The 20837-nt window shown below is 42.9% G+C and overlaps 6 protein-coding genes across 6 annotated transcripts; 2 read left to right on the top strand and 4 right to left on the bottom strand.

The window, feature by feature from the left end:
- Positions 1–977: 977 nt before the first annotated feature.
- PCOAH_00024810 (Peptidyl-prolyl cis-trans isomerase) lies at positions 978–2382 on the top strand (the record flags this gene model as incomplete). Its single annotated transcript, XM_020059286.1, has 6 exons — positions 978–1055; positions 1236–1288; positions 1420–1528; positions 1673–1794; positions 2137–2177; positions 2282–2382. The coding sequence occupies 6 exons, from the start codon at positions 978–980 to the stop codon at positions 2380–2382; spliced, it is 504 nt and encodes a 167-aa protein (XP_019915120.1).
- Positions 2383–2465: 83 nt separating this feature from the next.
- Positions 2466–3836, bottom strand: PCOAH_00024820 (Uncharacterized protein; the record flags this gene model as incomplete). The annotated part of the gene is made up of 1 exon (XM_020059287.1): positions 2466–3836. One exon carries the CDS (start codon positions 3834–3836, stop codon positions 2466–2468), a length of 1371 nt encoding a protein of 456 aa, XP_019914710.1.
- Positions 3837–6494: 2658 nt separating this feature from the next.
- PCOAH_00024830 (Transmembrane protein) lies at positions 6495–7868 on the top strand (the record flags this gene model as incomplete). The annotated part of the gene is made up of 1 exon (XM_020059288.1): positions 6495–7868. The coding sequence occupies one exon, from the start codon at positions 6495–6497 to the stop codon at positions 7866–7868; it is 1374 nt and encodes a 457-aa protein (XP_019914853.1).
- A 472-nt stretch (positions 7869–8340) lies between these two features.
- On the bottom strand, positions 8341–10933 carry PCOAH_00024840 (Oligosacharyl transferase STT3 subunit; the record flags this gene model as incomplete). Its single annotated transcript, XM_020059289.1, has 2 exons — positions 8341–10656; positions 10817–10933. The coding sequence occupies 2 exons, from the start codon at positions 10931–10933 to the stop codon at positions 8341–8343; spliced, it is 2433 nt and encodes an 810-aa protein (XP_019914924.1).
- A 1047-nt stretch (positions 10934–11980) lies between these two features.
- On the bottom strand, positions 11981–14032 carry PCOAH_00024850 (Cathepsin c; the record flags this gene model as incomplete). The annotated part of the gene is made up of 1 exon (XM_020059290.1): positions 11981–14032. One exon carries the CDS (start codon positions 14030–14032, stop codon positions 11981–11983), a length of 2052 nt encoding a protein of 683 aa, XP_019915057.1.
- A 2929-nt stretch (positions 14033–16961) lies between these two features.
- PCOAH_00024860 (Heat shock protein 101) lies at positions 16962–20073 on the bottom strand (the record flags this gene model as incomplete). The annotated part of the gene is made up of 4 exons (XM_020059291.1): positions 16962–19370; positions 19492–19580; positions 19717–19840; positions 19975–20073. The coding sequence occupies 4 exons, from the start codon at positions 20071–20073 to the stop codon at positions 16962–16964; spliced, it is 2721 nt and encodes a 906-aa protein (XP_019915136.1).
- Positions 20074–20837: the final 764 nt, after the last annotated feature.

Below are 20837 nucleotides of genomic sequence, written 5' to 3' on the forward strand. Positions count from 1 at the left end.
TGAGAGAAAAGTAAAAGCTTCGTTCTGTGGAGGTTCCCGTTGTCCGTCCGCCCTGCTTATCAGTGTATTCGTGACATGCACGGTTGTTCACACGGTTGCTGGTATGATTGCTATTATGACTGCTGTTGTTATTTCTGGCACCTATCCACTCCTTTGATCCCCCCTCGTAGCAACGTTAATAAATGCTCCAAGTTAGGTTGCTAGGTATTTATTTCCCCCAACTGGTAGATCTTCCGCCTTGCGTCAATGATCAGGCGAAAAAGGTGAAAAGAGGGACTCCTCCTTCAGCGATAACTATGTAGGATTTTGCACAAATGGAAAATCTCAGGAAAAGAAACGAAAGGGCGGGTTCTATGCATCTACAGAACGCTCACCTTTACAGACGGTTCTTCTTGGAAGAACGCACTAGTCAACTGTGCCAAAATGGAGAATCGCGACTGGGTTCAATTTGCATCTGAGCCGAAAAGGGGGAAGTTCCTCTAATAAAATGGTAAAAAAAAAAAAAATAATAATAAATAAAATAAATAAAACAGCCAAAGGAGCAGTAGAATTTCCAGGTGAACAAAATTTTAGATCCGATTTTACGCGCAGGGGTAATATATGCACTCTCACTATTTATATATACACCCCGTGCGGGAGGAGAAACGGCAAGAAGGAAGTGATCTTGGCATCGTTCTTCCGTCACGCATGCGTACTAAAATGGGGGATGTTATTAATGCACCAGAAGTTCGCGTTATCACAGTTTTAATGAGATTTATAAAAAAAAAAAAAATTCCGAAGGAAAAATCGTGACATGGTGATACGCTTAAAAAAGCATGTATGAACGGATGAACCCATGTGCAGGAGAACAGAACTGAGGGAAACGCCCCCGTGAAGGCAACACGGAGTAGAGCGAACTTGAAATATACACGCGCCAACCTGCCAATCTACCAATCTTCCAATCTGGTCACCCCCTTCTTAAACTACCCTCTGCAAAAATGTCTTTAACGTTACATACCAACTATGGCGACATCAAAATAGAACTCTTCTGCTATGAGGTTCCTAAAACGTGCAAAGTGAGTAAATAAAAAAAGAAAAAAAAAATCACCCCCCGCCTGAGGATTTCCTTCAGCGAAGTGGACATCAAATGAGTCCGTTCTGTTTTACTCCACGATATGTGAGAAGAATGGAAAGGGCGAACAATAATCACAGCTATTATTTATATATTTCCATTTTTAACACATTTTCCCCTTTAGAACTTCCTAGCCTTGTGTGCCTCGGGATACTACGATAACACCAAGTTTCACAGGTTATTAAGAGGGGAGGATGCTTCCATTCTTTGGTGTGCCCAACGGGGGTTAGAAGTGATGTGCTAGGAGTACTTCCCTATATTCTAACTGGCTTATTTATTTATTTTTCTTTTCCTGTTTGTCACCTTAGGAACATCAAAGGATTCGCCATACAGGGTGGGGACCCAACGAACACGGGAAAAGGCGGCGAAAGCATTTTTGGGAAATACTTCGATGATGAATTTCAATCAACGTTGAAGGTTCGGTGGATGGGATTGGTGGTCACTTGGCCAGCGCGAAAAGTCATTTTCGTTTCCACGCCTGTCACCTTCCAGTCAGTATTCGCTTTACTCGTCCCACTTCTATCCATGCTTCCATTTTTACCCCCTCCGCCCCACCTGCAGCACGACAAACGCGGAACCGTCTCCATGGCCAACAAGGGCAAGCCGAACACGAACGGATCGCAGTTCTTCATAACCTACTCCAGGCAGCCGCACCTCAATGGAGTTTACCCCGTCTTTGGGAAGTAAGTGCAACGGGCAGGATTAGCACAACCACCCCATTGGGGAGACCCCATCCATAAAGTGGCCTAAATCTACGCACACCCATTTGCAATATGAACGGATTATTAAAAATTCGAGTGCCCCTTCCTCCAGTTGGGCACACTTACAACATGCACATTTCGACAGAGTTGTTTTTAAAAAAAAAAAAAAAATCGGCGGTGAATTAACACAGGGACATCCACATGGAGTCAGTTGGAGAATGCGTGCAACGCGTCCGACGCGCGCACTTCGGAAAGAAGCCCCTCCGCCGGGATAAGGCCAGCCACTAATTCGCCCCCCCTTTTTTTTGCTTACTCAACTTGCAGGGTCATTGACGGGATGGATGTGCTGTCCGTTCTGGAGAATGGTACACATGCTGCCTGGCCGCATCGCTAGCTAATTCATCTTCCTGCCTCCCCGTCTGACAGTTATTTTATCATGGCGCTATCCCTTATTTTCATCCATTCGCAGAACCCGTGGGGGAAAAGCACAAGCCCGTGAAGGACATCCTGATAGAGTCCGTCACCATACACGCCAACCCCATAGCGGAAGATGAAGCCGTATCGACTTGATTATGACCACGTGGGCAAACGTGAGACCTACACATGGTGGTGCAGTTACCTGGACAGATTGATCATTCGATAGATTACCTTCTTTACAGCTCATCCGATGAGGGGGAAGAACCGCTGGCTGGCTTGGAACTCCACTTCCTTGTTTTGGCAAATCCGGCCTTGCCCCGAATGATATCCCTCATACGTAGGTCATAACCGACGTTAAAAAAATCGAGAAGAATTATGCAAAAAGCTAGCACTATTATTAGCAGGAAGAGGACCTTCCAAAGGCGCCTCAAATAACGGAAACTAAAGGAATTTATGTGAATGCAACTTATGCTATAGTCAGCCCCCGCGGAAAGTAAAAAGGTGTCACTCTTGATAAAGCACATGGCAGTAATGGGCAGTTCATGCTTCTTGTAATGCGCTAACAGGGAATAATTACTATTGTAAATTTTTAGGGCACCTGTACTAAACCCTAAGGCAAGATATTTCTCATTCAAACTCATGGCAATATTGCAACATGGTCTATCATCCAACCATATGAACTTCTCTTTTGTGCATGTGAATTTTTCCTTCTTGTCGTCGAATAGGACACTCCAAATGATGAGATAACTATTCCCTCTCGATGTATATGCAGTGGTTAACAGGGTATACAAAAAATCATCCTTCCTTTTTATGTTTCGCAAAAATTTGCAACATCGGAAATTTAATTTTTCGCTTTTTTGTTTTGGATTGCTCATTTGTTCTGTGTGTAAATTCACAAAAGTGTGTGTGTCCCATATTTTAAGTGAATTATCTGAGGAGCAAGTGCATACTATTTTTTCGTCCTGTGATATGTCACAGTCTTTAATGCATTCTTCGTGTCCTTTGAAGTCTCCTACGTGTTCGACTATGTTGCTGGTCGTGTCGATGAGGAAATTCTTCTCCTTCCCGATGGGGACCATTCCCGCAATGGTTGCTCCAGTTGTTGTTGCTCCTCCAGTTGTGGCTGCTCCTCCCGCTGCTGTTGCTGCATCTCCCTTTGGCGCATCCGCCTTGGAGTTTTCTCCAATTTTGAGCCTCCACAGCTTCAACGTTTTGTCCTCCCCTCCTGTTAAGATAAAATTACTGACGGAGGAAAATTTGACAACCACCTGTCTGGCGTGCTTTTCACTAAAATCCGTAACGAAACTATGTATGATATTCGGACCGGTCTCTTCATTTATTTGAAAAATCACACACTCATTCCTCACTGAGCCTAACCAAATGTCGTACTTTTCATCGTAGACAATCGAGTCGACAACACCTCTTTGCTGCGTCGTCGACCAGAGAGCCTGCAACTTTTTTTCCTTCTCGTCAAACGTGTTGATGTCTAGGAGGTCTTCAATTCCGTAGCTCTTCCCCCCCCCTCCCCCCGACGTCACCACGTACTTATCATTGGACCCTATTCCATAAATGGGGTAGTTTAGGTAGGAAATTTTTATATCGTTCATGTTGCGTTATATAGTGTGGGAAGATATATGGACGTTCGGTTGGGCGTTCAGTTATGCGTTTGCTTGTGTTGCTCCTTTCACCGCGGGGGGGTGGCCGCGAGTCGCGCCGCAGCGGTGGTAATCTCATGCGTGCAGCTCTCCCTGGCTCGAATTCCGTCGATAGGGGGGGCACACTTTCGGGTAGTCGGGTTACTTTGCGAATCTCTTCTTCAGCGATAATGGGGAGGTTCCTTCTACTGTTAATGGCATCATCAAGGTGCGTGTTGCGTGGGTTCCTCACGTGGACTTGTTACGTGGCCTTCCCGTGCAGCGTCCTCATGGAACACTGACAAGCACGTTTGGGTGCACACCGCTACTAAGGCCACCTAACAGGGGCAACTGCACTTGTTAAGATTTTTCCCGCAAAGTGCCCTTCCCTTTGGAACATAGCGACTTGGCTAACCCTCAGGGGGTATGGACAAGCAGGAAAAGGAAACAAAAAAAAAAAAAAAAAAAAAAAAAAAAAAAAAAATTCCACCCAGGCTAATCAAACGGAATGGTACCTAATGTCGCAACTTTATGTCAAATGATTGGAGTGATAAACCTGCCTGACCTAGGTACTTGCTAATTTTCAAATTCCTTCCTCATGGAAACAAAAAAAAAAAAAAAAAAAAAATTGGGCGCATTCTTCCGGGTTAGTAGTTATAGCATTCGTTCGGTCGCCCAGCCCTTTTCAACTTCCCCTTGGGAATTTTTTTTTTCACATATGTACGTGATTATTTTATTCTTATTTTATTCTTATTTTTTTATTTTTTTTTTTTATTCCCTGTAGGGATATAACACCTATTTGGCACGGTTCGGTTCACGAGCGCGGGGATGGAAAACTACCTGTGGCTCCTTTTTTCCGGTTCCTACGCGTGCCTTTACCCGGGCGGAACTCTACCCCGTCACTCATCAGAACTACGCGGAGTAATCTCGTCGAACGTAGCAAGTTTGGCCAAGTAGCTTAACTAGCTAAAAACTGGTTCACATTTTTATGCGGGCCGCACATGGTGTGAGCCACTCCCAAGCCGAACAGTAGTCCGTCCCAGTGCAGAAAAATTCCCCCGTGGTGCTTCGATGCACTTAGCCGCGAATGCCTTTTTGTACACCCCAGGGTGTTACCTAACAGTGTAAATATTCCCACCTGGTATACATGATTGATTCAGGCACGTTACCAGAGTTGCGCTAGGATAACTTTAAAAATATTACTATAATCGTTCCCCTTAAGTGTGATCCCTAAACTGTCACGCTGATGCAACTGTGGAATGCAAACCAGGTCATGTCCCCTGTGCATAATGGGTCAGTAGTACTCCCGATGAGCGTCACGACAAAAAGAAAAAGAAAAAAGAAACTATTCCAACCGAGCTTTTAGCAGAACAAAATTAGCTGCGTGAAAAAAAAAAAAAAAAAGCCACCCGCAGTGCTACACGCATACATTCCACCATACGTACCTGCATCAGCCACATGTGTATACATTTGCGCGTGGACCAAAGGAACCATTCGACGTCCCTGTAATGTACATACATGAATCCAGGGTTGTTCGTGGTGGAAACTAACGCGATGCCCCTATGGTAAATGGGGAAAATGTCTGCCCGCTATTTGCTTCTCTGCGTGTGAGTTCCTCTTGGCACATATGTTGTGTATGCCTACATGTGTGGCTGTTCGCGTTGGTATTTCTAGGCATAACCCTATGCGCGTTCCGCCTTCCGTAGGTGTAAGTGCAGGTGTACACTTCCGCACTCATGTATGCGCCAACGCGCTTCGGTCGTGCCGTGGAACAGCTCCAGCGTCCCCCTAACGAATGTGCCAAATGGGGAGAAAAAAAAAAAAAAAAAAAAAAAAAATCACACAACATTATACAACATTACACAAAATTATTCCTAAATAACGCAAAGTGAAACGTAGCAACAGTAATTTTGACGAACACATCATCGCAACGGTGAACGGGAAAGCAAAATTGTTTTATACCCGGCGCCTATTTTTTTCCCCTTTTATTTCGCTTTTTTTTCCTCTTTATTTCGCTTCTTTCTCCCTTTTGTTTGCTATTTTTTCCTTTTTAATTTTTCGCACCCGAAACACACGTGGAAATGCATTTTGTGGACGTTGTAAAAATTCAGCCGCCGCAACAAACTGCATTGTACATCATCAACGGGTAGATGCGCGAAATTGTAAAGTTGATAATGTCCACTTTTTAGTTACTGTTCGGTAATACGTTGTTTTTTTTTTTGTTACCATTGTTAATGCCATATGTTATTCACCACGGGTGTCATTTTACCAAACGCGTAGATATAAAGCTTATCATTGCTACGCGTGGCGACGTGGTGCAAGTGGAGCACGGAGAGGGAGCCGCTTGGGGCTGCACCGGAGTGGACCGCACCGCATAAGGCTCAGGTGGACAACAGGGCGTCGGACTGAAGTGGACCTGGACCCCCCCCGTCTAACATAGCCGCCAGGAAAAAGGTACTATCCCCGCATGTGCAAAACGAAAAAGGGAGCGAAAGGACACGTCTGAGCAGCGTCCTCTGTGGGAATGGGTCACCACCACACTGCAACACCACCACGCTGCGTAACTTCTTAACTGATATACAACTTGTTCCCCCCCTTGCAACCGCTGGAGCAGGCGAAAAAGTCGCTAACATGATTGAGAAGTCCAACAACCCGTTCCTGAGCATCGACCCGATTGTGGACCGAGGAAAGGCGGAGGGAGAGGAGCTGCCGCTAATCAGTTCGAAGGCCAAGCACCATGTAGACTTCACGCAAATAGTGGTATACTTGGTTGGGCTGTCCGATGGCCTAACCCATTTGGCGTCACTAGCCATATATTACCTGTTTAAGGATTATTTTCGCTTAACACCTTATCAGGTGTCCCTCATATTAATGTACCCCTACATTCCGTTCATCTTGAAGCCAGCCATAGCGCTGATCACAGACTCGGTGTCCATATTCGGAATGAGGAGGAAGCCCTACCTGTTCCTTTTCAGCTTATTCCAGTCGTTAAACTTTTTGGCTTTAGCATTTCTACAGCTGTCCGTGTTTCAGGCTACATTGATCCTTTTTTTCATATCCCTATGTGCGTCATTCTGCACAACAGTGGCTGAAGCGCTCGTTGTGGAAAGTTCCATTGGGAAGACCTATTCCCAAGGAACAAACAAAGTGACTGAGTTTATAGCGTCCAAAGCGATAGGCAGCCTTTCCGTAGCGTATTTTTCAGGATACCTTCTCGAGAAAATTTCAAGGGAATACATTTTCATGGCAACGTCACTTTTCCCTCTTATCATTTCATTGTCTTGTCTCTTCCTGAAGGAGAAGGAATACACCTCTGAGAAGAGCATAGTCAATCAACTACAGGATCTGATCAAATTTGTTAATACGCCAATTTTCTTGGGACCATTTTTGTACATTTTTGTATACATGTCTGGACCCGACTATGACGATGCCTTTTTTTTCTTCTGCACGAATAAGTTGGGATTCCGACCCTCCTTCATGGGGACGTTAAGACTCACTTATGGGATCGCCTCTCTTATAGGGATAATCGTTTACCGCTTGTTTTTAAAAAACCAAGGATTGAAGAAGACCCTCATTTTGACCACACTGATATCCTTCCCCATTTATATTTCACCAATCGTACTGACCGAGAAGATAAACACCTACTTTGGCATTTCCAACGAATTGTTTGTCCTCAGTGGAGGCTTCCTAATCGAAGCCATTACAGAAGTACAGCTGTTACCACTTTTTATATTAACGGCAAATATATGCCAGCCTGGTTTGGAGGCCAGTGTTTTCGCTACCATTTTGAGCGTCAAAAATTTGGGTTCTCTGACAAAGAAGGGCACCTCCTCCTTCTTGACCTACCTCCTAAGGATAGATAGCTACAATTTTGACAACCTCAGTTTGTACATTTTCATTTGTGGCTTCTTCCTTCTTTTCTCCCTCACCTTGGTGCCTCTGCTGCCTGAGGAGGAGAAGATCGATAAGCTCAAAAACAAGCACACACAGCAGCTTCAGTCGTAGGGACACTGGTAGCCGCGTCTGGCAAGTGTTTTTTTTTTTAAAATAAACCCGTAGTGTGGGGGAAAGAAGGAGACCATTGTTATGTTTCTTCCCTCCCTCCATTTTAGTTAGCCTTTTCTCCTTCACGCGCGTACATCTGTTTGTTTATTGCCTCACCACAGGACGTGCAACTTTCACGTGCAACTTTTATGTGCCCCCCATCTACCTCCTTATCATAACGGAGTTGTTACAAAGCAGTTAACTTAAACCCGTGCGGGTTAATCTGTGTGTATAAGTTTGCCGCACACCATTTATCGTATGTTGTGCGCGTGGGAACATACAGTTCGGAGTGAGCAAAAGGGAAAACATAATAACGTCAAACGAAACAATTAACGTAAAAAAAGGGGACAATTCGCGAGGTCGTCAAATGGGTGGCACACCGAGGCAACCACGCATCTAAGGAGTTGAACCCAGCATAGTTTTGCCCCCCCTTTTAGATGTCCTCCTTAACCCTGTACAAACGGAAGCCCCACACATCGGATGTGAATACCTCCTCAAAGTATCGAAGTTCCTTAACCTCCGGAACCTCCAACTTGCGAATGTAGTCATACCCCCTGTGTTTTCCATTCGATACGTTAAAGTAGGAGAGTCTGTAGAGGAGACTGTTCGACATAAAAGGGGTTGCATTTTTTCCTAACGGGTGATGCTTATCGTGATAATAGTATAGGAGTGGGTTTATATGCTTAAATTTCTCGTTCGTGATTTTTAGAACCCATAAAAATTTGTTAAGGTCATCTGAGGAGTTCTTTGAATAGCCCCCATAGGAGACGAGGACGTAATTTGCATCTAGCTCCTTCACATATTCGTAGGCTTGTTTTTCATTTACAGAGAGGATCAACCCAACTGTGGCAATATGTGCCGTGCTCCATGTGTTGTTATCTACGTAGGTCACTCTGTCTGCCATGACACTTAATTGGTATCCGTAATCCCACCAAGCCACTATCCTAGAATCTGTCCTTGTGTTCTGTTGAATCCATTTGTACATCTGCCTGATATCGTCATTGATGTACCTCTCTCCCTTTTCATTTCTGCTGTAAAAGGATATATTAGACTCGGAGTAGGCTATGGAGGAGCACCACGTGGAATGCAGAACCGCCAGAATTACTAGGTACGCTAGGAGAGTTATTACGCAGAGGCTTGTCAGGATAGACACGTGGGTGTTCTCCGTTCTGTTGAAGGGAAGCTTCACGATGCGGTGTTCTGGAGGTGCATCTGTTAACGCACTGTTGGACCTACTGACGGGGTTGCTTGCAGGATTGCTCTTTCCATCTGTGTAGCTGCCTTCCCCTTGTCGATGTGCCTTCTCTTCGGAATCCAGTTGCCCACTGCAGTCCTCCCCATCGGATGACCCATCTTCACCTGTGTAATTATCTTCCCCTGTGTAACTGTCCTCAGAAGAGTTGCTCTCCCCGTGGGGAAGTTCGCTTCCAAGGAGGAGAGACGCCCTGTAGGTGCTAGGAGACACACGCAGGAAACGCACGTAACGACTCAGCAGGGAGGACAACCCTACCCCACTCAACACACTTGCGATAGGGGAAAATATCAAAAGCAGTCTAACCATGAGGGCGGAAAAGTACAAACAAAGGATGGAAAAAATGCCCAAAAAGAAGGCCTCTATCGGGGCTTGCTTCTTCATACATTCGTACATTCCAATGGGAAGAAAAATCAAAACAAGGTGCACGTCAAAGAAGTAGGAAGACCAAGTGGTAGGCTGGTGTTCAGAAATAGATGCAACGATGGGATTGTGCTTAGATGCATAAGTAGGATCTAGTAGCGTTCTTGATCTATGATTCCATGACAACTTATTTGTAAAGATGAAAAATTTAAAAATGAGAAAAAAAAAGAGAAAACACATTTGTACGAACTTACGCTTAAACTTATCTTCATCCAATTTAAGGTAGATAATTACATGCCTGGCTAGGATTAGCACATTCGTTAAGACAAAAATGGCATGCGTCCCAAGGTGCTCAATACTAACCAAAACGGACCTCCCAACGGAGGGGATATTCAGGCAAAGGATACTTGTCAACACGTAATACACGTTAAAGGAGATGAGATGCTTTAACGTGTACCTCTTTAGCAAGAAAAGGACTAGCATATATAAGCTTATCGAATTGGTAATGTATATATAGGCACCCCACGAGAGGGCCATGTAGTAGGTACTGAGTGAGCAAAGAAGAGCTGAGAGGAGAGTCCCCTCCTTCAGACACTTAACCCAACTGTATAAACATAGAAGGAGCAAAAATATAGCAATGGATTCATTATCGTACGACCCTGCAACAGTTCTGGACACATGCGAAGGAGACATAGAAACGAATAGAGCTGCTAATAATCCTGCGCCTTCAAAAGGATACACCTCCACTGTTAAAACATATGTCATTAAACAGGTGAAGAAACTGAATAGAGGCCCCATGTAGATGCAAATAATTTTTATATCTATCAGAAACCCAAGCGTGTTGCAAAGCTTGTATATGAAATGGCTAGTTAGCATCAATCCGGGGAAGAGAGTCTGTCCTGTTGTCCTGCCTAGGGGAAACCAGGACTTTGCGTCGAAGTAATCCCAAAAATCGTAGAAATTATTTTCCCTCAATATATTTGTTAGCTTGTAATTGAAGTAGGGGTCGTACTCATGTATGATGGGTTCATTTCGGATGACTGAGAAGAGGCGAAGGAGGAAGCTCAACAAGCCGATCAGCAGTAGGATGAGGATTTTCATTTTACGCCGGCTTCGTTTTCCCTCCTTCATGGCCTGCAAATATGGGGGGAAGTGGTAAATTGGGTGAGTAGTGACTAAAAATTAGCCAATCGTACACATGTTAAGAATAATGGCAGGATGTGCATACTTATCCCTCCGGTGGCACAATGAACCACTGCCCTGTTTACACCCTTCTGGCTTTGCAAAAGCCTACCTGACGGAAGGCGCCGCTGCAGAATACCTCATGCAGTAGGCGGTTCAGAAAGACCTGGGGCCTCAGCCCCAGGTCGACCGCCTCCTCTTCATCTGCCGGGCTTTCCCTCCCAACCATTGTGAGAACAGGCACCCTGAACAGGTGTGCATATGTCTATTTGTTCGTGGATGCGGATGTTCCATTACGGAGGGGGAGGCACCTAATGGTAACGCCTTAAATCTACATATTGTAATGAGGTGCTATTTCCTATATATTGAATTATTTTATTTATTTTTTCCCTGGAACTAAACGCACATAGTGGAAAAATGCTGAACAGGGCAATTTAATAAATGGAGCATTCCAAACGGGGGATATTTTTTTCTCCTCTTTTGCTTATCAACGTGCGATGTGGGCATTCCCCAATTTTTTTTTTTATTTTTGGGGGGATGCCTCAAACTGTGGAATCCTCCTAAAGTGAACAAGTATGGATTTATTCCTCCTGGGACGGTGCCCTCACCGAGGGGGAATGCGGCAAAGTTATTGCTGCTCCCTGGGGGTAAAACAATTGAGGGGTTACCACAATTTTATGCGCAACGTGAAAAGTGTGTTCTCCTAGAGCGCATATCATTTAGCGTTGCCACGGTGAAGGTATATTGTATAGCATTGAACAGGTTAAGTTATAGTGATCCCCCCATAGGGTGGTTATTGTTGTTCTCGTGTGTACTTCTCACATCACTTTGCAGTGACGGGTGAAAGAAGTTATGTGTACCTCTGTTCCGGGTGCAGGTGTTAGGGACTCTCCCCCGATAAACCTAAACCCTGGTACCATTTTCCATGCGATTAAAAAAGATCTTTAAAAATTTAATTAAAAGTTAAGCGTGATTTAAAAAAAAAAAAAAAAAAAAAAAAAAAGGGGTCTAAAACACAGCCGTTCGGTGCGCGCTTGCAGGGATATATATTATTAGTAACAGGGATACACAAATTGCAAACGCGGCAGCCGTCGGTGACCCCTCTCGACGGCAATGGCGGATAACGGTTCTTAAAAGATGGCATGTAAAAGTTGGATGCGCATAAAAAGGCGCTAAGTGCGGGAAAAAAAACCTAGCTAACGAATCGGCAGTCCAGCATCACCCCACTGGCGATGCCGCATAACACTCACGTTTGCTGTTGTATTTACGTTTGTTTTTACTCATTTCTGAGCTTTTCGAGGAGGATCTTGCCGGCGCCTCTCGTGAAGTCGGGCTCGATGAAGAGGGACTGGCTCTCGATACCGCTAAAGTTCACACCTCGGATTATCTTAAAGTAACCCTCCTTACCCCAGTTCTTTCCCCAACTGTTTCGGCCAATCCAGTATTTGTACAATTTACCGTCGATTTCTTCCTCTCCCCATCCGACTAAAACAATAGCGTGGTTAACCTTTTCCCATCCCGTGACGTTGTAAACGTAATTCTTCTTCGTGGCGTCTACGGTACATCTTCTTGCGTGAGGGAAGTCTTTAATGTAAAAAACGCCATCCGCATAATCGTAAAAATCGGGGGTAGCCTCAAAGGAAGCAACGATAGGACCATTTCTATACATTTCGTTCATCATGATTTTTTCTCCATTGCATTGGTTGCATCCGTAGCATCCTCCAATGTAGTTGTAGTCTCTTGCGTACCACTTCTCTGGGTCATTACTTATGGGATTTTTAAAATTCTCATGCATATCATTCGTCGTTGGGCTGGTAAACATGACTGCGTTTATTTGTCTTAAATTCTTCGTTGGCGGGGTGGGAGTGTTATTAGTACCCAATGCGGGGGTTACCATAGGAGTTTGATCCACTTTGTATGGGCAGGTCTCTGGCAGGGCCGTGTAGGGGAACACCTTATCTAAGGGGATACCCTGTAATTTTGCCATTTTGGCGACCAAATATGGGTAACCTCCATTGCAACCTTGGTCGTAGAAAGAGCACGAAAGAACTGTTTGTATAGACAACAAATCGTCGAAATTGTTCAGATATTTTTTGTCTAGATTTTTTGTCAAGCCAATTTCGATTCTTCTTTTAAAGACATACATTTGGGATGCAATATAACAGGAACCACATAACAATTGGTTCGTCACGTCATACTCTCTTGTGTTATTATTAAATGGATCTCCCCAGGTGAAGTTCTTTGGCAGTTCGTCTATTTCTAATTCCCTGTGGGGGGACTTCTCCGTATCTTCATAATTTTCCAAATCCATTTCGTTCGTTTCGCTATCCCCAGTTTGACCTCCCAACTGCATAAGCGATACGGGCGATACGGGCTGGTCTGGATCACCCCCGCTGTTATTCACGTCGTCCTGAACGTGCTCGTTCTTATTACAGGGGCAAGCATACGTCTGTTTTGCATTCATCATCATTGCTCTGCTTATGGGTTTTTTCTTTCCGTGGTGTTTCATCTTGTGCCAGTACAATTCGCTGTTCTGATCGATGTGCATGTTTGTCCTCTTGGTAAAAGTTGGCTTGTCGTTGATGCTTGACATAGCGTCATGTGGCGTGGGGTACATAAAGTTGTGCACATTTAACAGACTGTTGATGCTCGTTTCGGTGGGGAAGTTGTGTTGCGTGTTGGCTACATCTGCCGGCTCACCTGCTACATGGTACCTCTCTGCGTAAAAGCAACCGTATAATTTCTCATCCTTCGATTTGGTTATATCCACCCAACCGAATCTTATCTTGTTATAATTCGTGACGTAGCATTCTGTCTCTCCATTGGAATCAGTTTGGTCGTCCTCCTTCGCTTCTCCACATTTGCCCGTCGGCTCATAATGCATAAACGCAGTGTAGGTTTCATTTCCTAACCTAATTTCAAACCCTTCATCACAAATGGTGGTCCATGTACCTATCTTCCTCTTATGCTCATCGTACACAACTAGCACCTTCCAATTCTTTCGATGCTCATTGCCAGTCGTATCGTGCATGTCTCCATAGGATATAAAGTCGTCGGATAAAATAACATACAAGTCAGAGGTAAAATTGTAATGGTTATCCAGGAGATACTTTTTATAGTCTGTTATTTTTACATTAAAAATGTTGTTGTTTGGTTGGGTTGATCCACAGGTCGTCATTTTTGGAGACGTCTGTGTCCTCTGAATCTTCCATTTTCCCACCAAATTTTTTATCTCTACATGTGCAGGGATATCGGCCGTGGTCAGACTTACATAAAGGGTATGCAGCAGAATTAAGCCGAAGCTTAAAATGTTCTTTGCTCTTCCCATTTTTAAGACAACGCACACAGGAAAAAAAAAAAAAAATAGAACGTGATGAATTGTTAACCAGCAAATACACGACAAACGTAGATATACGTTCAAGTCAAATCAAGGATGAACACACACGTACGAGCGGAAAAAAAAGATACATGTACAAAGGGGTAAGAAATAACTTCGCGATAGGGACATACAACACAATGCCACCGTTACGATGTTATCCTCTGCGGTTGTACAAAAAAAAAAAAAAAAAAAAAAAAGTGTGGCTCTTCTTTACTAATTTTTTTTCATTAAATTTTGCCAAATCAGTCGCTTTCGGCGAAAGGGGAAGGGGACATATATATATATCAGTCGTTCTACGGAGTGGCGCATACACGGTGAGGGAGTTGTCACCTATATATTATCATACATGCATAGTGTACAAGTCGGTACTAGTAATATATTTCTGCCTCCTCCTTACATATGAAACCTGTTCATGCGCAGGCATTTCTAACGGTAAAAATTAGATGTAGAAAATATGGTACCAGCAACTCGCAAATGAACGTTCATACAACAACATAAAAAAGGTAAAAAATAAAATACATACAAGCAGCACGAACCTCTATACTGATTTTACAACATGGGGGGGTTTTCCATCACATAGAACTCGCAGGAGCGTGGTTTCGCTTTGCTTCGTTCAGATTTTCTTTTTTTACATGATTCTATTTTGCATGGAAATTGGTAGTTCGAGAGTTTCTTACAAACTTGCAAACAGACGTGGGAATAAATAAGTCAGTCAAAAATTCTCATTTGGTAGTTAATAAATCAGTAATATAAGGGAAAAAAAAAAAATGGAAATAACATAAATGGTGAAAATAAGCATTATGGGCTTCTTCCCACCACGTGCCGTTTTTTTTAAACGTTTATAAATTGCATGTGTTTGACAAAATTAACATGCTTTGTACACCATTGCGGGAAAAAAAATAAAAAAAGCAGCAACATGGGGGGTGAGAGATCGGGAGCTTAATTTTTCCAATTGCCAATTTCGCTAATTTCCCCAACAGAAAAAAAAAAAAAAGTAACGTCAAGGCACGTATATACACATGGTTGGGTGACTCCACATCTGCTGTCGCATATTTTTACGCATGTTACTATGCTGCAAACAGAACAGAAAGGAGGGAATGAGCGAAAAAAGGGGAAAGGAAAAATACATACACGCGGAAGGAGAACAGTTACAAGTACAGGTGCAAATAATTTTACAACGTTGACAACAGCATGCATGTGTTCGTTCGTTTTTTTGTTCACCTGTTTGAATGCGCGTTCGCAATTCGCTCAGATTTACCTCATTTGGAGCAACGCAGGAAGGGAAAAATGTGAGTCCAATTTTGTTCCTTTTGTTGAGTTTTTTTCTGTTCGCCTATTTACGTTTTGTTTTCCTTTTTTTTGTGTTTTTTTTTTTTTTTTTTTTACGCCTTTTTTCGCGCGTACTTTTACGCCTCTATAGGGAGAAGGGTGTAAAACATTTTAGCTAGCTACTAAAAAAAAAAAAAAAATGCGGCTTTTTTTTTTTCCACTTGAAAATTTGCAAATTTTTAAAATTTCCAAAGCGAATTGTTTAATTTTATTGTGTCACAAAGTATATCACACAAAGTTGGGGAAAGAATATATATTTCACCATTTTACGCGTATGTTTTGTCTCCCCAATTTGTGTTCATTCGTTTCTGATATTTGCACAAAAAGGCGCGATAGTGAGTGTGGGGGATACTATATCCACTTTGACGTTGTTTTTCGCACATGCGAAAATGCCTTCAGCTGTAAAATTGGAAAAAATCGCCTTAACAGGTCAGGCAATTTGGAAAAAAAAAAAAAAAAAAAAGCATGTGTTAACCAAAATAGCTGTGACGAATTTTATCACACGTTTGCGGGAAAAAAAAAGGAAGCTCTTCTCTTTCTCATCATGGATGGGAACAGCGAATCATGACAAATTTCGCGTTCACCTCTGAAAAAGGAAGGTGAACTTTTCCACCCCGTATAATCAGCCCGTTGAAGGAATGGCCAAATCGGGCGCATATGTTTCACTCCCGTGTGCTCACACGACATGAAGAAAAGAGCAACGGTATTCCATTTTTACCTCTTTTTCGTTCCGCGGGATGTGCCAAAAGAACAGCGCCCACTGGAAAAACAAGCGGTGTGTAGTGCATCCAGGAAAGACAACGCTCTCAATTCGAACGAAATGGGAACAATGTGCCGGCACAGGTTTAAAAAGCCCGGCCACTAAAAATCACCACCATTAGTGTGACTCCCTTTAACGCTGCTCAACGATAACAACGTAAAGAAAACACCCGAACAGGGTCGTCAAGGCATATTATATATGTACTTGGTGGAGGAGGTGCCACCTCCCTGCCTACCCCCCTGCGTCAATTTTTAAAGGAATTTCAAAAAATTAAAAAGGGTCAAAATTTTTACTTGTAAAAAGTTGGACAAAATGAATTAAGGCATGAAAAACAAAACTTGGCACGTGTAAATGAAAGAATAAATAATATAGACTTAAAAAGGAGGCTATGAAAAATAAAGGAGTGAAAATATACGCAGGGCGTGCACATATAAACATACGTAGAGCTGCACGAAGAATTAATTAGAAAAAAAACATTGGGCAAAAAAAAAAAAAAAAAAAAAAAAAAAAGTGTAATGCGCATGTGCACATAGGGGTAGATACGGTATCAACCATAACACTACACACACACACGCACGCACTACACACTTAAACAATGGACTTAATTTAAAAAAGTAAATTACGGCTATGCATGCTGGAGGTATATATGGTATATAGGGGGACACACCTTCCACGTCTTATCAAATGAGCAAAAAAAAATGGGTGAAAATTGGCAAAATTGGGCCTCGAGGGCATAATAGGCATAAAATGCGCATCAAGGTGAAAGGAAAAAATCGCTTTTCACCTCGTCTACACCGCGGAAAGGTTGATGACCAAATTGTTGGCGGCCTTGTTAAAATCGACGTGCACATCCATGTCGTCTACCAGTTCCTTTTTCAAATACATGATGGCAAATTTGGTCATGATAACACTTTCAATGAAAATGAGAGTTGGTCTTGCTCCTAACTCAGGATCGTACGACTGATCGATGATGTAGTCTACGGCCTTCTCCGATACGGATACGTGAATATTCTTCTCCTCTAAACGTTTTTCCAACTTTTTAAATCTCAACTTTACAATTTCACGTAGATTCTTTTTGCTCAAAGGTTCGAAAATTCCTATTTTGTCAATTCTGTTAACAAATTCAGGCTTAAAGACTTTTTTACATTTTTTGATGAGCTGGATTCTGAGGTCATCAAAAACTCTCTTATATTCTGGTGTGTCTGAATTGTTCGCATCAAAGAATAATTTTTTCTTAAATAGTTCTGCACCAAGGTTGGAGGTCATAATAATAATGGTGTTTGAAAAATCAATGTTCCTTCTGTGATTATCGTTGATGTATCCATCTCCTAAAATTTGTAACAACACTTTAAAGACATCTGGATGAGCTTTCTCCAACTCATCGAAAAGAACAACGGAGTGGGGTCTCTCTCTCACTGCTTCGGTTAGCTGACCAGAGTCACTGAATCCTACGTAACCTGGTGGACTACCAGTGATCTTCGACACTGAGTGTGCTTCCGTAAATTCAGACATGTTCACTCTGATCAGATTATCCTTCGAGCTGAACAGTTCAATGGCTAACGTTTTGGCTAACTCCGTTTTACCCACACCAGTAGGTCCCAAGAATAAGAACGTTCCAATGGGTTTCTCCGGATCTTTCATACCAGTTGCCGCTTTAACGACTGCATCACTTAGCGATTTTATAATATCCTCATTTCCAATAATCGACTTGGATAAACTGTTGTACAGTTTGAGTGCCCCTTTGGACGATTCGAAGGAGAGGGAACCTAATGGCATACCCGAATCTCTCAAATAAATGTAGGACACATGCTCCTGATACACTGCATCTACGTTCATAGCGTTATGCGTTTTGGCTTCCACGTAAGCAAGTGTTTCCTTATACACTTCCATGTATTTTTCCTGGGCATCCTTCAGACTATTTTGCAACTCAATGGGGGGTTCTTTATTCGCACTCATATAATTCTGTGCAAGTTCCTTCAATTCGTTTAATCTTTTCTCTGCTTCTTTTTTTCTCTTTAATCTTTCTCCCGAAACGACGTACTCCTCGTAATACGTTTTTAGTAGCTCTTTTTTATTTTCAAATTCTTTTATAAGATTGTTGTATTTCCTTTTGGAGACTTTATCGACGTCCATTTCGAGTGTACTGATTTCGTAAGCCAATCGTTCGATCTCCCTCTCCGTCACATCAATGATACGGGGCTTTCCAGACAACTGTACTTGCAAGAACGAGCAAGCTTTATTCAACAGATCAATTGCTTTATCGGGTAAGTAACGGTCCTTTATAAACCTATCAGATACCTTCGCAGCGGCCACTAACGCTTTGTCTGTTATATGTATGCCGTAGAAACTTTCATATTTGCTTTTTAACGATCTTAATATTTTTATGGTGTTTTCCACTGAGGGGGGTTCTACCAAAATTTTTTCAAATCTTCTTTCAAATGCGGAACAGCTTTCTATGAATTTTCTGTACTCCGCCACGGTAGTAGCTCCAATTAATTTGATCTCCCCCTTGGACAAAACTGGCTTCAATAAATTCGCTGCGTCTGTTCCTCCTTCAGCTTTTCCAGCACCCAACAGTAAATGTATCTCATCAACAAAGAGGATAATTTTATTTTTTTTATTTTTCAACTCCTTAATAATATTTTTCATCCTTGTTTCAAATTCTCCTCTGTAGGAAGTTCCTGAGGTGAACTTTCTAAAATTTAAGCTGATGACTGTATACCCTCTAAGTTCCTTTGGGACGTCTCCTTTCTCTATTCTATACACTAATCCTTCTACAATGGTCGTCTTACCAGTACCGGGTTGTCCAACCAGGACGGGACTGTTCTTATTGTATCTTAGCAGAGACTCAATCACTGCTCTGATTTCTTCATCTCTTCCGTAAATTCCTTGCAACTTTCCATTTCGAACTTTTTCATTTAAATTTGATCCAAACTGTTCTATGTACAATCCTCCAGACTTTCCATCCTTATCCTTCTTCGTTTTTTCCAACTTGCTTTTCAGGATCCCCTTCACCGCTTCGTCGGTCAGGTAAACTTCGTTCAATATTTCGTTAACCAGCTCATCGTTCATTAGACCACTGAGGAGGTGTTCCACGTCTACCTTCTGGCTCTTGTACTTGTTCGCCAGTGCCTCCGCCTCGGCCAGCACTTCCTTCACTTCGTCGGAGTAGGTGATTTTGCTCTTATTATCCAGTGGCTGCAAGGGGGGGAAAAAGCAATTCAACACGATAAGTAATCAGATGAGATAAGCACTTCAACGGGAGGAACAGTTGGATGAGTGTTACACCCGCAAGATTTTTGCGCAACTTCGGTCATACCGCTCCAGCCCGGGTCTGCTCCAGGGCAGTGTCTATGTACTGCTTCAGGTTGCTGGCATTGACGCTGTTTTCCTTCAGGAGGTTGGATCCTACGTGTACGTGTGGGGGGAAGAAAAGAAGTGGAATATGTGTCAGTGATTACTGATTATCGATATGGTTTACTGGACGAAACAGCTGAAAATTCGACACTCAATTGGGTGGGTTATGCGATTTGCCCGTCCCTACCGTAGTCGCTCTTCGCAAGGGCGCTCAGAATGTGCACGGGCTTCAGCTGACTGTGTCCATATCGTTTGGCTACATTCTTTCCGGCGTTTAAAATGTTAATCGTTCTGTTCAGGTAGTTCTCCTTCTGCGGCGGGGGGGAAGAGCAATGAAAATGAAAAAAAAGGGTTACAACACTGCGGAAGAAACAAATGGATACCCACTTCCTATCACGTGTGCTAACGTAACGGAGCGAGCTGGACAATTTGCGTGTTCGCTTACCCCTTGGTTGTTGTTCGCAGAACAGTAAGCCAATTCATTCTTGCACAGAAAAAACAAAGTTATGAAATAAAGGCACCAAATGAAAACGCGCCTCATCATTTTGGTGGACAGTCAAATGGAATGAAAAAATTAAAGGTTGTCTTGACGGGCTGGGAAAAGCTCTGCTTCGCTTTCTTCTAACTCTACCCACTCTATTGGGTACTGGATTACGCGCAAAATGAGGAAGAATTCACAAGGAAGGTTCCTCCTCTCAAGGGGCAAATAATATATTTAAAAGGGATAAAAAAAAAAAAAAAAACGACGTGCAAAAAGGAACCTCTGTAGGAGGACCTCTTAACTGGATGAATTATTTAATTACGTAAATTATGTCAAAAGGGTTACACCCCCTCGGGGTTCTGCACGGATTAATGTGAGGGGAAGGTACATACACCTAAATGCAAAACGCAGGTAAGTACACACAGGCACGCATGCACACTTCTGCGACTGCAGCTGAGGGTCATAAACACAAAAACGACGGGTGGACGAAGGGACGAAGACGGCTACCAAAAAAAAAAAAAAAAAAAAAAAATATAAAATAATAAAATATCGAAATAGCAGAATGGCAGTATGGCAGAAGGGTAAAACTCAGGGAGTCATTTTTGCTCTTTCTATTTGTCGTTTTCTCTGTGCACGTTTCGAGACAAGTGGAGGATTGCTTCGCACATGGGCACACATCCGGGCATGTTTGCTCTGTCCCTACGTGTATGTACACACAGCGGGCTCACTCAATCCGTCACATGTAGTTAAAGGTGCCACTATGGCAATATCCAAAAACCACACGCGTACTTCATAGCAGGCCGTGCGTGGTTACGCTGCCAAATATA

The sequence above is a fragment of the Plasmodium coatneyi genome, chromosome 9, assembly GCF_001680005.1.
Source record: "Plasmodium coatneyi strain Hackeri chromosome 9, complete sequence".
Classification (NCBI taxonomy): Eukaryota; Apicomplexa; class Aconoidasida; order Haemosporida; family Plasmodiidae; genus Plasmodium; species Plasmodium coatneyi.